The 14,462-nt window shown below is 40.7% G+C and overlaps 1 protein-coding gene across 2 annotated transcripts; it reads right to left on the reverse strand.

Annotated features, from left to right (window-relative positions):
* Nucleotides 1-2,423: 2,423 nt before the first annotated feature.
* Nucleotides 2,424-13,725, reverse strand: LOC144706462 (uncharacterized). 2 transcript variants are annotated; one of them, XM_078579423.1, is made up of 7 exons: nucleotides 13,606-13,725; nucleotides 12,666-12,884; nucleotides 5,649-5,954; nucleotides 4,204-4,365; nucleotides 3,549-3,632; nucleotides 3,372-3,462; nucleotides 2,424-2,576 (listed from the first exon to the last, which is right to left on the reverse strand). In XM_078579423.1, exons 1-7 carry the CDS (start codon nucleotides 13,636-13,638, stop codon nucleotides 2,497-2,499), a joined length of 975 nt encoding a protein of 324 aa, XP_078435549.1. In that variant the 5' UTR covers nucleotides 13,639-13,725; the 3' UTR covers nucleotides 2,424-2,496. The 2 variants fall into 2 exon arrangements, with proteins under 2 accessions (XP_078435549.1, XP_078435550.1); XM_078579424.1 differs by having other exon boundaries at nucleotides 13,483-13,608.
* Between the last annotated feature and the right edge of the window lie 737 nt (nucleotides 13,726-14,462).

Below are 14,462 nucleotides of genomic sequence, written 5' to 3' on the forward strand. Positions count from 1 at the left end.
TGTGTAAGCCATCAGTGGGTTCATAATGTTTTGGGAAAAACAATAAAAATAATATTAAAGGTAACCTATGGAGGATAGCGGACCACAAAAATGGTGGAGACTGTTCATCCACTGGTTCATAAGCGAATGAAAGATAGTGTCTGAATATGTTACTGGATTTATGGAGGAGATGATTGGTTGAATCATTAGCAATTATAGAATAAAATATTTGATAGTATAATGCACATTAGGTACTATTTTTGGAATTACTTTTACTTACTGTAATATTTTCTTTCCAAATAAACTCATAAAGGATCAGCTTATATAGAATCTATTTTTTTATCCCCAGATAATATTTGACGTGAAAAATATCTTGAATTTGTGAATTCTTTTTTAAGTTCAATCGCTTATCTTCATTTTATTTATTTTAAAGCTCAGCCTTTTAAAGTCTTTATGATAAAAGTCACCTGATACTTGTGAATTATAAGGATCTCATTGAAATTAATCCTTAATAAGATGGTCCTTTAGATTTTTTTAGGTGAATAAATTTTAATTTTAGTGTGAATATTTTCTGTTGAAATTCATTTGACATCTAGGTCGAGTACCGAATTCATCACTCTTATATATCATATTTCAAATATCTCCATATACCTTCTCAGCATTTTTTGTGCTTGACATATCTGCATATACATATATACTTATCAGTATATCCATTCACAATTCTCATTTCTAAACGTGATAATGTGGAACCACCCTATTATTCAACACTACTTGGCGAAAATATTCATAAAAATATATTTCATATGATTTTGATGAGCCTAGTGATTTGACTATCACCTTTCTAATTTTATTATTGCCGTTGAATCCTGGTTATTCAGTAAATAAAATACTTTTATGTTATCCTTTTTTAATCCTCATTGAATCAATTAATATATTTCCAGTGAACTGCCATTCAAGTATCATTCCAAATTATCAATAGAATGATTTGAAGAACCTTGTAAACCACAGTCAGAATAAACAAGGTCACAAGTATTATTTCTAAAATGATATTTTTCAAATTTTTTATGTCTTTCTATGAGATTTCATGAAGTCAAATAGTTTTTATCGTGATAAATATATTTAAATTATTAGCAGCATGTATATAATTTACTTCAAAAATAATTAATATGATATATAATTTATATTGGTCACCATTAATTTATCTTTCAATTCATGTTGTGAAATTTTTATGCTGACATTTATTGAGCATCCTGAATCCCCCTATTTAGGTACGCTTAGCAGGGCAGACTCATGAAACAATTTTAAAAGGATAAACATTATCAACCAACGCCACTTCATTTTAAACCATAGAAGATTATCAACATGTCAATTGGGTAAAGTTCAATAATCACACATCTATGGACTTTTTCAAGATGTTCTATGCTATTACATATTAATTAAGTTACAAGAACACATAGAATCTCCCAACGTTTAATATAGTCTCAATAGATCTGTATAATCCATGAATGAAAATTTCTTAATTACTCACACTCAGAGAGAAAAAGGTTTGTCTAAAAAGAAAATAAATAAATGTGAACAAAAGTAAAAAACCATTATAATATATATGTGCGTACAAAGAAATATATTCGTTGGTAGTAATGATATTACTATCAAACTATGCTCGAGCATTTTACTGATTTTCACCGTGGAATTTAAAACTAAAATAAGGTGACTACTGGTTCTCAATTAGTTTTTAGCAGTGTATAAACATGATTCACGTCATCCGGTACATGTTTTAAAAGCTTAGGGTAAAACTTTGGCCTGATTAAAATGTATACGAATGTAAGTCTTACCTTGTAACATTTAGTTATCATGGGCCAAAAGATTCAAGGTACTATAGGCCCTAACTTTTCCACTAGATTCATAATTTACCATGATTTTAATCTAACTTCTTAATCCTTAGATTTCCTGCACATAATGCAATGCCAGTAATTAATTCATAATGCTTGAACAATTTTTTTGATGAATATTAAAATCTAGGCTCTATAGTTAACTTATTGCCGTTTTCAAGACCTATGCACTATACAATGACCTTGGTAAACCATGGGACTGTGCCTCTAACCTATTCGAACATCATCACAGATTTCGAAGTCAATTTCAAGAAAAATAGACTGGTTTAAAGTTTTAAAAAAGTGTGCTTAAAAGGTAGTTTGATTTTTATAGCAAGGTAAACACAACAAATCAAATGTTTGCCTGAAATTTTCATCATATAGAGCTTTGTATGTCTCACATTGGTGGAAAATTTTTATATTTATCAGAAATTATTTCACTAGTAAAATGGCTCGCTCAACTTTCACGTCGATATTAAGATCATATGGATAAAATTAGTTCATAATTTTATAGGATCAGATACTGAATGATATTACGATCAAATACTCTTGGAGGTACGGAATGTCAGAGATCATTTCTGTTTAAGTCGTAATTTATCTGAGAAATTTTTTCTTTAGTTTTATGTCTCGTTTAATTTCCAATGATTTTTTAAAATATATTAACATATACCTCTTCTTGATCAGATTCCGTCTTGATCTTCATAATATCTCCAAAAGCGAAAGCAAGAGCTGAAAACAGGAAATATGATAATCCAAAAACACAACAAGTGTTATTCAACAAGGAGGAGATTACTATGACTGATTTTCTTGAATAGTTATTTGATGTAAATTAAAGGTTTTTCAATTATCTCATTATTTGTCTCTCCAAGATAAAAAAATGACTTTGGTCAAACAATAATAAATATTAATTATATAAATATATATGGTCTAGATTAATTTTTGGAATTTCAACTCAAGTGTAGAAGAAATTTGGAAATGATGGACTGATTTAAAAGAGAATTGAAGAATAGAAATTTATTTTCAGGTATTCGTATTTACAGTGTAAATATTTTTCTTGAAAAATATCAGGATAAAAATAAAACAGAGTTGAGAGAGGCCAATTGAGAAGAGCTGGGATAAAGCTCATATCGAATGATTGACTATTTGGATCGAATGATTGAGTATTTATTTAAACTGTTTTGAGACATTAAATTTAAAGTATTTGTACATGCATGATCGATTTAAATGGGTGTTGACCAGTGAGAACATGCACTGAACTTGAAAGAGCATGTTTCTATTGATGTTCATTTATGAACATCAATAGAAACATATTCGATTGTTTTCACGGAAAAAGGGAGGTTTGCAAAAAAACGAAAAAGAATAAACTCATAACTGAATTAATGTTTTTTTATCGAACAAACAAAGTGAATGTAATCCAAAAGCCAAATATTAATTCATAAGACGAAACAAAAAAACAACAATAATTAATAATTAGTGAATATGAATTAAAGCATGAAAGAGAAGTGGACTAGCAGAGAAGGGTACCAGTCATAACAGTGACTGCTTCTCCTCTTATTTTCAAACGCTGGGATTTCTCTTCTATCTCCAGACCTAGTACTCCACCTCTGGGGGAAGCCTAATAAATTTTCAAGGGAATAATTAATTAAAAAAAATTAGGCATCACTAGAATTTGGATTAAAAAAAAAGAGGCTAGAAATATACCATGTACGCCATAAGACTATTTTTTCCCAGTTTTTCTGCCCAATAGGGGGCTAATGAGCAGTGCGCGCTTCCACAAACCGGATCCTGGAACGAGAAAAGAGGATATGCGAATTACGAGACAAGCCCAGTTTGGATTTCTTCAAATCAGTAAACAAATTATTTCTTTTTCCCAATAAAACTTTACAATTACTAGTGTAGGATTCAATTGCTAATCAACTGTGCTAAAAGCTATAGTTGATCGCAAGGACGCCACTTTTCATCTTTAAGCACGTCGATGGCCCGGAAAACTTAGCAGAAAACTAGGGTTTGACCAAAACCAATGACTTACTTCCGTAGTTCTCCCAATACTTATGGGATTTATAAGTGGGCCTGAACATTATTGGGCCCATTAGATTATAAATAACCAGAAAGGACAAAGAGGGAAAAATAAAGAAAAAGAAATATACTGAGCAGGAAAAACACAACTCTCTGACTGACGAATCAAAATGTTGTACTTCAACAACCATATTTCCACCAACACATGGAGAAATATTGGAATTACTGCAAAATACGGCGGTTTCCATATGATCAGAAAATGATTCAGCACGTCACTGCGATAAATCAAGCATCAAAATCAAATACAAGTATTTTAAATGTAAGTGTGAAAATCACTGACCTCATTAACTCCCAACTTTGGGCAGAAGAATCGAGAGAAGAAGTCGAACCCAGAGCCCTCTGGTCCCGGGCCAGTTATTATAACGCCTCGTCCGGGACATCTGATGAGCTCCTCAAACTGAGGTTTGATATTAGCCACATCCGTTCCCGACGAAAGCACCGCCTGCCATCAATTTAAAATACCCACCAGAAGATTCTGAAAATTTCAAGAGGTTTTTATTCTGTGCACTTGCAAGAGGAGAGTCACAATTGATGAGAATTAAACTTGTTGCTAATATAGATACATAAGAATTTAAGAGAATGAGGGAGAGAAAAAGAATTTAAGAGAATTTAAGAATTTAAGAGAATGGGGGCATATATCGGATACATCAGAATTTAAGAGAATGAGGGAGAGAAAAAGAGAATGATCCATTGCAGAAGGTGTATCTCCCAACAAATTTCGTCCTTCTTACATACATTGTCCTATATCCCCCCATTGGGCATTATAAGACCACTTAAGTTCCTATCAACTTGCTCAATGAAACAAAATTAATAATTTTTCCATTTTATGAGGGTCATAAAAAAACAAATCATATCAAGAATATATGTATCTGACAGAAACCCAGATCCTATTGGGGACTGAAAGGGGAAGGGGAATGGCTAAACAGAGGGAGAGTAACTTAGGGTTATTGGATATGAGTGGCGCCAAAGAGAGGGTTTGATATGATCCCCATCATATCTAGGGAATTCTTGTAATTTTACCTGATAGAGGTATTTTTGTCATTTCCATTATGAATGTATTTCTCTATAAGAGGAAAGCCCTCCCTTTAGGAGGGCAGCCAAGAAAAATATGGAATTTTTTCGTTCCCAATTCTCCTTCTCTGGCGATGTTCCTCCCACCACCTACCTTCTTCGGCCGATGATCTTTCCAGCACTCACCCTCTCTTTCTTTGAGTTCTTGGAGATGATCTTACCTCCAGTTCTCCTCAATCCCCAACTTTTCCCAATAAGAACACCCAAGTTCTTATCATGGATCTTCGAGGAGTATTCAATGGGATAGAGTGAAGAGTAGCCCTAGACAAAGCACGAGATAATGGACAGAATTCCATCAGTATAAAGTTCGGGAATCGTTAATGTCAGTGACAGTTGACGATTACACTGGGGCATCGTAAATGGTTGATGCCATCTGCCAACGTCAGCTGTCAACTTACTACAATTCTAGTTAAAAAATGAACCCTGTCAATGTCAACGTTGACCAGCTTAGTTGATGACGACGATGACGATGACGATGACGTTGACGGAAATGATCATAAAGCATGGACGGTAGTCAGTGATGATGTCATCTGAAAACCGTCCACAAACATCAACGTCAACGTCATACATCGACCATACATCAGTGTGTGCATTGCAGGAAAAAAATTCAAAACACAAAAATATTTCCAGAAAATGGCAGGTGAAGGGTATTACGATCATGTCATCGCCCGTTGTTTTCTTTACTTCAACCACCGGCATCCCATTTAGAGTTGCAGAAAGAGGAGCAATGGCTGTGGAGTCTGAGTCAATGAATGATATCAGAGGAAAGTTCAACTCGATGGCGAACCGGTTATCCTTCGGTGCAGTAAACGGTTTTGAGAGATCACGTTTAAGTCCAGAGATTTTCTTGGCAGTTAATATTCCAGACTTTGTGCTAAATTCAACTTCATCGCATTTCTCACAGATGGTCGTGAAAAGAAAATGAGCAGAAGCTAGAGTGGCATGGCCGCAAAGATTAACCTGAAAAAATGAAATTAATGATAAAAGAATAAAATAAACCTGCAAAAACGTGGCCAAAAGTTTCAGTTGTTTCACTCTTATGTTGTTTGTGAATTTTATGAGATATCATTAAAAAAAAGTTTTATGATTTAAAAGGAAAAAGGCCAATAAGACATTTTGTTGACATTATTTTCTCTACTCCTCTCTTTGTCTTAGCCCATTAAGGGCCCTATCTCTAATTAGCCCATTAGGGCTCCCTATAAAACCCTTGTAATCCCGTTGTTTCAGTATCAAGAATTTAGCTTTCTTGTTTTCATGGTATCAGAGCCATAACTATAACCCTAATCCCGGCGTGGTCGTGTGCCGTTCTCGGCGGTCTTCTCCCGGCCGTCTTCAAGCACTCCGGCCTCCTCCTTCTGCGAGTGGCCGACTCTGCATCCTGCGCAGAGTCTTCTGTGCACACAGAATCGATCGACTCTGCGCCAGACGGCTGCTTCGCGCGGCCTATTCTGTGTGCTATGCTGCTGTTTCGGGCGGCCGATTGTGCGCTCAGCGGCTGCCTCCTGCGGCCAATTTTGTGCATTGAACGGTTGCCTTCGTGCGGCCAATTCTGTGCATCGGGCGTCTGTCTTCGTGCGGCAGATTTTGCGTGCGAAAGGGCTGTGCGCTGAATCATCCTGTCTGTGCGCAAAGCCTTTCTCAGTGCAATCGCCTCCACGTGTGCAGACCGTCTTTGGATTCTTTATCTGGGTGCATTCAAGATGTCCATGGAGAATCCTACGGATGGTGTTCGTCCAGACGTCCAGGCCTCTGATGTGACGCCGGGATCTACGTCATCCAGTCGTGATTGATCGCCTACTACACCGGCGCCTTCTCTTGAACCAGGAAATTGGTCTGCCTCGACTGGACCTTTCTCTTTGCCCAAGATGCCTCCTGACGGAATGTTCACTGGCTTCAACTTGCTTCAATGGCGCCAGTATGTTCAGATTACCCTTAAGGGTCGTCTGATGCGCCATTTGCTTGAGGACGGACCACCCAGAACGGATCCCAAGTATTACGACTGGTTGGATGTTGAAGGGGTGGTTCACCGCTGGCTATTAGACAGCATTTCACCCAACCTCAAAGGTGAATTTCTGTCTCTTGAGTCTGCCCGAGCTGTGTGGGAAGCGGCCCTTGATAGCCACTCCAAGAAGCATAATATTGCCACGCTGTATGAGCTAGTACATCGGGCCGTCAATCTGCGTCAAGGTGACAGGACTGTCATGGAGTACAGCACTGAACTCATTTCTCTCTGGAATGAGATCGATCACTACATGCCTCCAGACCCTCATTCAGTGGATCGAAAGTACACTCTTCAACTTCGGGTTTTTCAGTTCCTTATGGGACTTAACCCTGAATATGAATCGGTACGGGCTCAGCTCATACACCGGGAGAAAGAGCTTTCCTTCAAGGATGCGCTCCGCAGTGCGAGAATTGAAGAATCACGCTTTCAGCAGACCCAGACCACGGCTTCAGCACTTGTAGCACACTCGTCTTCCTCCACGCGTCCCTTGATGACGATCACACCAACTGGAGCAAGAGCTTCGCCTCGTGGTCCGTCTACTCGGACTGAGGAATCCTCCAAAGGTGATCCTTCTCTTTTCTGCAATTACTGCAAAAAGAGGGGTCACTCTAAGGAGACGTGCTTTAAGCTTCAACGGAAGCGAATGCAACAGAGCAATCTCGCTACTGTCGCCCCTTCTGTCAGCCAAGTGCCAGCGCCTGGTCAAGTGCCTATGCCTTGTGGTCTTCTCCCGACGAATGCCTCTCCTCCCGGCCTTACACCTGAAGAAGTGGAACGTCTTCGGCGATTGCTTGATCCTCACGTCGTGGGCTCTTGCTCTCTAGCCCATGCAGGTACGTCCACCATTCCTTCTACACCTCCATCAACTTCTGGAAACTCTCCATCATCATCCACTTGGCTTCTTGATTCCGGTGCTACGGCTCACATGACACCCAATTCTCGAGCTTTTGTGACTTATCAACCCGTTTCAGGCTCCTCCAAAGTTAAAACGGCTTCCGGCGATCTTCTCACTGTGGCTGGGATTGGTCGTGTGGCTCTCTCTTCTTCGATGAACCTCACTCAAGTCCTTCATGTTCCCCGTCTTGCTCATCATCTTCTCTCTTTATCTCGCCTTGTTCGCGATCTAAACCACGATCTTACATTCACTCCTAATGCCTGTTTTTATCGTGATAAGGTGTCGGGGAGGACCATTTCCATTGCTGAGGAACATGAGGGCCTCTATCTCGTTCGATCTCCTTCGTCCCCCCTTGCTGTTGCTGCCGCTGCTGTTTCCCTTTCGGCATCTCATGAGCGTTTGTGGCTTCTCCATCGACGTCTCGGCCATCCATCTTTTGCGACTCTTTATCGTTTATTTCTAAAACTCTTTCAAGGTCATTCTGTGGACCGCTTTGTTTGTGACGCTTGTCGAGTTGCTAAACATCATCGTACCACGTATCCTATTTCTTCTTCTCATTTGACGACTCCTTTCTCTCTCATTCACACCGACGTGTGGGGACCATCCCCTGTTCATAGCACTTCCGGTGCTCGGTGGTTATGCGTTTTCATTGATGACGCTACTCGTTTCACGTGGGCCTATCTATTGAAGAATAAATCTGAGATATCTCTTGTTATTCCCCAATTCTATTCTCTCATTCAAACCCAATTCTCTACCTCCATTCGTCGCTTCCGCTCCGACAATGCTAGAGACTATGTCAACTCCACGTTAAGCACTTTCTTTCAAGAAAACGGCATTATCCATGAAACCACGTGTCCATACACACCCCAGCAAAATGGTGTTGCAGAACGAAAATTCCGTCACATTTTTGAAATGACTCGAAGCCTTTTATTTCACATGCATGTGCCAAAGTATTTTTGGGGTGAAGCTGTCTTAACCGCCATTCATCTTCTCAACCGTCTTCCGTCTCGAGTGCTTGATTATTCTACTCCCATTGCCTGTCTCCAGCATTCCTTCCCAAAATTTCTCTTCGAACCAATCTTACCCCTCGTGTCTTTGGGTGCGTTTGCTTTGCGCCTAACCACCATCTTGGTCGTGACAAGCTTGATCCTCGTGCCATCCAATGTGTATTCGTTGGCTATTCTTCCACCCAAAAGGGTTATCGATGTTATCATCCCCCCTCTCATCGATTTATCGTCACCAAGGATGCTACCTTTGACGAATTCACTCCGTATTACCCCTCTTCTTCTCCAGTTTCACCTTCTTTACCACCTTCGTCAGATCCTCTGGAATTTCTTATTCTCCCTCACACATCTACTTCTTCACCAGTCTCCAGTCCTTCCCCGCCTGTTCCTCCCGACGAGCCTCCACTTGCTAACACCTCGCCCTCCGGTCCTCTGCCCGCACCACTCTCGGATCCTCCTGTCCCTTCCGTGGCTCCTTCTCCAGTCCTTACCGACGATTCATTCTCTGCTCCATCGAATCCTCCTGCAACTTCCCTATCGGATTCATCTATTCCTCTCTCTGGTGTTCCTTTACCTATCCGCCGTTGCCCGCCCGAAAAACGTTATGGTCTCACTCTTGCTCGTCGCAAGCCTCGTGTTCCTCCCACTCCCGAAGCTCCCTCATCCTCCTCCGCCAATCCTCCAGAAAATCCTTCATTAGCCCTGGTGTCTTTCCCTCATCCTTCCCCATTGTATCCATTAGAAGCGTCTATCTCATCTCATCGCCTCTCCCCATCCTACCATGCTCTTCTCACCTCCCTTGACGCTATCTCCCTTCCGAAGACGGTGGAAGTTGCCCTATCGCTCTCTCATTGGCGTCGGGCTATGGAGGAGCTCCACGCACTCGCTTTAAATGATACATGGGATCTGGTTCCTCTACCGCCAAGCAAGCACTTGGTTGGCAGTCGTTGGGTTTATGCTGTCAAGCACAATTCCGATGGCTCTATTGAAAGTCATAAGGCACGTGTTGTGGCGCAAGGGTTCACATAGCAATATGGCATTGATTATCAGGAAACGTTTGCTCCTGTAGCCAAGATGAACAATGTCCGGATTCTCTTGGCCCTTGCTGCAGACCGTGGCTGGATATTGCAGCAGTACGATGTCAAGAACGCTTTTCTTCGTGGTGACTTGACTGAGGAGATCTACATGGCCTTACCTCCTGGATATGCCTCCTTAGTGCCGTCTACTCCGAGCTTTGTTGTGTGTCGCCTGAAGAAAGCGTTGTATGGCTTGAAGCAATCTCCTCGTGCTTGGTTTGGCCGTTTCACCATGGCCATGAAGCACCGTGGATATCGCCAGTGTAATGGAGATCACACCCTCTTCTACCGTCATTCCCCGTCAAGAGGAGTTGCTATTCTTCTCGTGTACGTGGATGACATTATCATCACGGGTGATGATACGGAGACCATTACTCAGCTGGCTATGTATCTGTCTTTGGAGTTTGCTATCCGTCATCTTGGTCCGTTACGGTATTTTCTTGGGATCGAGGTGGCTTATTCTTCGAGTGGGATTTTCATCTGTCAGCGGAAATATACGGTGGACCTTCTTTGTGAGCTTGGAAAGGAGGATTCCAAGCCTATTTCGACGCCGATTGATGCAAATCATCGACTTGGTGCTGATGAGCATGAAGACCTTGCTGAGCCCGGACAGTATCGAAGACTTGTGGGCAAACTGCTTTATCTCACCCACACTTGTCCCGACATTGCATATTCAGTGGGTGTTCTTAGTCAGTTTATGCAAAACCCTCGAATAAGCCATCTTCATGCTGCCCATCGACTCCTTCGTTTTCTGAAGGGCACCATTGGCCGTGGACTGTTGTTTCGTCGTCACAGTGGTCTGCGCCTAGAAGTCTACACTGATGCAGATTATGCAGGGTCTGTGGTTGATCGCCGGTCTACCTCTGGGTACTGCACTTTCTTGGGAGGCAATCTTATTACTTGGAGGAGTAAGAAACAGAAAGTGATATCCCGATCAAGTGTTGAAGCGGAGTTCCGTGCCCTTGCGCATGGTCTTTGTGAAGCACTTTGGATTACCAAGCTTCTTCGTGAGCTACAGTGTCCAGTTTCTTCTCCTGTTCAGCTGTTTTGTGACAACAAATCGTCTATCAGCATTGCTCATGATCCCGTCCAGCATGATCGTACAAAGCACATTGAGATTGATCGACATTTCATTAAAGAGAAGCTTGAGTCAGGTAATTTCTGCAGGCCATATGTTCCGTCGACTTACCAACTTGCAGACATCTTCACCAAAGGGCTTCATGCCCCGAGGTTTGAGGAGCTCTGTGTCAAGCTGGGTGTGGAAAACATCCACGCTCCAGCTTGAGGGGGAGTGTTGACATTATTTTCTCTTCTCCTCTCTTTGTCTTAGCCCATTAAGGGCCCTATCTCTAATTAGCCCATTAGGGCTCCCTATAAAACCCTTGTAATCCCGTTGTTTCAGTATCAAGAATTTAGCTTTCTTGTTTTCACATTTAAATTTGATCAAACATAAGTTCCATGAATACATATCCAGAATCATCAGAAATACATCGTTAGGAGAATCCGGCCACTATTAATCATTTAATTTCTTTCTTCAAAAAGAAAAATTAATCATTCAATTTTTCATTCAAGAAAAAACCTATCACCATCAGAAATATTCCTGAAAATAAAATTAAACTCGAGTTAGAAAACAGGAGGGAGGGTAAAAAATAGTATAATAGCCAATGATAAAAAACTGAAAAACCAAACCTGATGAATAAAGTCGAAGCGAAAAACTTGATGCAAAACATTATAAATAATCTCATGTTGCTTCGACCATAAGACAAAATTCAACTCATTACAAGTACCTATTAAGTTTCAGGTAATGTTGAATCACCAAAGATTACATATCAGGGTTGAAAATACGTGCATTCGAACAACAAAAAAGCAGAATCTAATCAAGTAGGCCAAATCATAACACACAACAAATCTAGTCGTTTCACGATCCTGGTTTTTCTTAATGCATTCACCGTGCTTGCACTCCACCCACTTATCTTTCTATTTTAATTTGCAATTCATGTTCTTCGAGAAATCAAATTCATCAATAAAAATTGCGAATACAAATAAAAAGATCGACCGGTTTATGAACTCTTGGAATACTTAGATACTTACGATATTGGTTTTTCTTAACGCATTCACCGTGATTGCACTCCACCCACTTATCTTTCTATTTTCATTCGCAATTCTTGTTCTTCGAGAACTCTTGGCACACTTCAATACTTGTGATCTTGGCTTTTCTCAACACATTAACCATGATTGTATTGCCGCCACTTATTTTTGTATGCCTTATTGTTCTTCGAGAAATCAAACGAACGAATAAAAATTGCGAATACAAATGGAAAGATCGACCGGTTTATGAACTCTTGGGATACTTAGATACTTATGATCTTGGTTTTTCTCAACGCATTAACCATGATTGCATTCCGCCACGTACTTTTCTATGCCTTGTTCTTCGAGAAATCAAACTCGTGAATAAAGATTTCAAAATACAAATGGAAAGATCTACCGGTTTATGAAGTCATGAACTATTGGGATCCTTAGATACTTATGATCTTGGTTTTTCTCAACGCATTCACCATGAGCATATTCTCGCCACTTATTTTTCTATGCCTTCTTGTTCTTCGAGAAATCAAACTCGTGAATAAAAATTGCAAAATACAAATGGAAAGATCTACCGGTTTATGAACTTTTGGGATACTTAGATCGAAATTTTACCTCGTCTACGGGAGTAAACCAGCGAAGCTGAAACCGAGGAACACCTTGTTGATCCACAGGAAAGATTACTGGAACTAGAAAGCACGTCTCGGAGATGTTGAACTCCGCGGCGACGGATTTCATCCAGGAATCGTTGGCATTCGCTTTGCTATCCTCTCCGTCGAGAAGACACACCGCCGCCGGATTTCCCTTGAATGCCACATTCGTGAATGCGTCGATCTGATGATCATCGGAAAATGGGAATTATCAGATACAAAATGTCGGCAAGACGCAGGAGAAACGGATTGGAAAACTGTTGAGAGGAATTCAATGTAACTGGCGACTGTATTGGTGAATGCGTCGGATTTGATGGTCGTCGGAACATAGAAAAATCAGATCAAAATTTAAGAAATAAGCAAGAGAAACGGATTGGAATACTGTTGAGAGGAATTCATTGTAACTCGCGACTGTAACGGTGAATGCGTCGGATTTGATGGTCATCGGAACATAGAAAAATAAGATCAAAATTTAGGAAATGAGCAAGAGACACGGATTGGAATACTGTTGAGAGGAATTCAATGTTACTTGGTATCGGTGAATGCGTCGGATTTAATGACCATCGGGAGATGGAAAAATCAGATAAAAATTTAGGAAATACGCACGAGAAACTGATAGAAATACTGCTGAGCGGAATTCAATGTAGCTCACGAATGCATAGATGAATGCGTTGGATCTGATAATCATCGGAAGACGGAAAAATCAGATCAAAGTTTAGACAACGCGCACAAAAAGTCAGTTAGAAATATTCTTGAGAGGAAAGAAATTCAATGTAGCTCACAACAGCATAGATGAATCCGTTGATCAGATCATCGGAGAAAAAAATAAAAATTAGACCAAAATATAGGCGATACGCGGGAGAAACGGATTGAAATACTATTTAGAGGAATTCAATGCAACTCACGACTGCATATTGCACTCCGCCGCCCCCGTTCATCGACGATTTTCTACCAGAGAATCCTTTTCTATCTGTTCATTGGTCTATATATCTGTCACATATCTATCTATCTATCCTATATCAATCCTGGCGATCTATCTCTCTTCATGCTTATCTAGATATCTATTGATCCATTTACCTGTGTCAGTTTATTCATTAATATTGTCATTCAAGTAATATGTATCTAAAGTTCCGGATCGTCTGGGACGTCGACGATGGATCTGACGGGACGAAGCTCGTCACATCTGACAACCGGAATCAGTGCAGGGACGCGGACAGGATGGTTTTTTCGTCTGAGTCCTCCGAACGGGAGGGTTTTTTCATCCGAGTGGACAAAAACCGTCACGTCCGGAGGTCTCGTGACAATTTTCCATCCTGATTTCATCCAACCTCGCGAACAGGACGATTGTTTCATCGTGAGATGAAAAAACATTCCCGTCCGCGTCACTACACTCTCTAGTTCCGGATCATTTGGGACGTGAATGATGGATGTCGGACAGGACGAAGATCCTCCAGTCCGACGTCCGGTATCAGTGCGCGGACGCGGACAGGACAGTTTTTTAGTCTGAGACCTCCCGACAGGAGGGTTTTTCTTTCAGTGGACAAAAACCGTCCCGTCCGGATGTCTCGGAACAAATTTCCATCCTGATTTTCGTCCAACCTTGCGGACGATACAATTCTTCCGTCCTGAGATGAAAAAACTGTCCCGTCCACATCCCTGCACTCTCTAGTTCTGGATCATCCAAGGACGTGAACGATGGATGGGATAGGACGAAGATCGTCCAGTCCGACGTCCAAAATCAGTGCAGGGTCGCGGACGGGAT

Source organism: Wolffia australiana, chromosome 8, assembly GCF_029677425.1.
Source record: "Wolffia australiana isolate 7733 chromosome 8, ASM2967742v1".
Lineage (NCBI taxonomy): Eukaryota > Viridiplantae > Streptophyta > Magnoliopsida > Alismatales > Araceae > Wolffia > Wolffia australiana.

Bases quoted from the DNA above. Each gene is read 5' to 3' on its own strand.
- LOC144706462 (XM_078579423.1), bottom strand. From the start codon at position 13,638: ATGAACGGGGGCGGCGGAGTGCAATATGCAGTC. The intron at 5,955-12,665 runs GTAAAATTTCGA...TCATTTTTTCAG, and splicing joins GGTTTACTCCCGTAGACGAG to GTTAATCTTTGCGGCCATGC. The intron at 4,366-5,648 runs GTAATACCCTTC...AATTGATGGCAG, and splicing joins CAACGGGCGATGACATGATC to GCGGTGCTTTCGTCGGGAAC.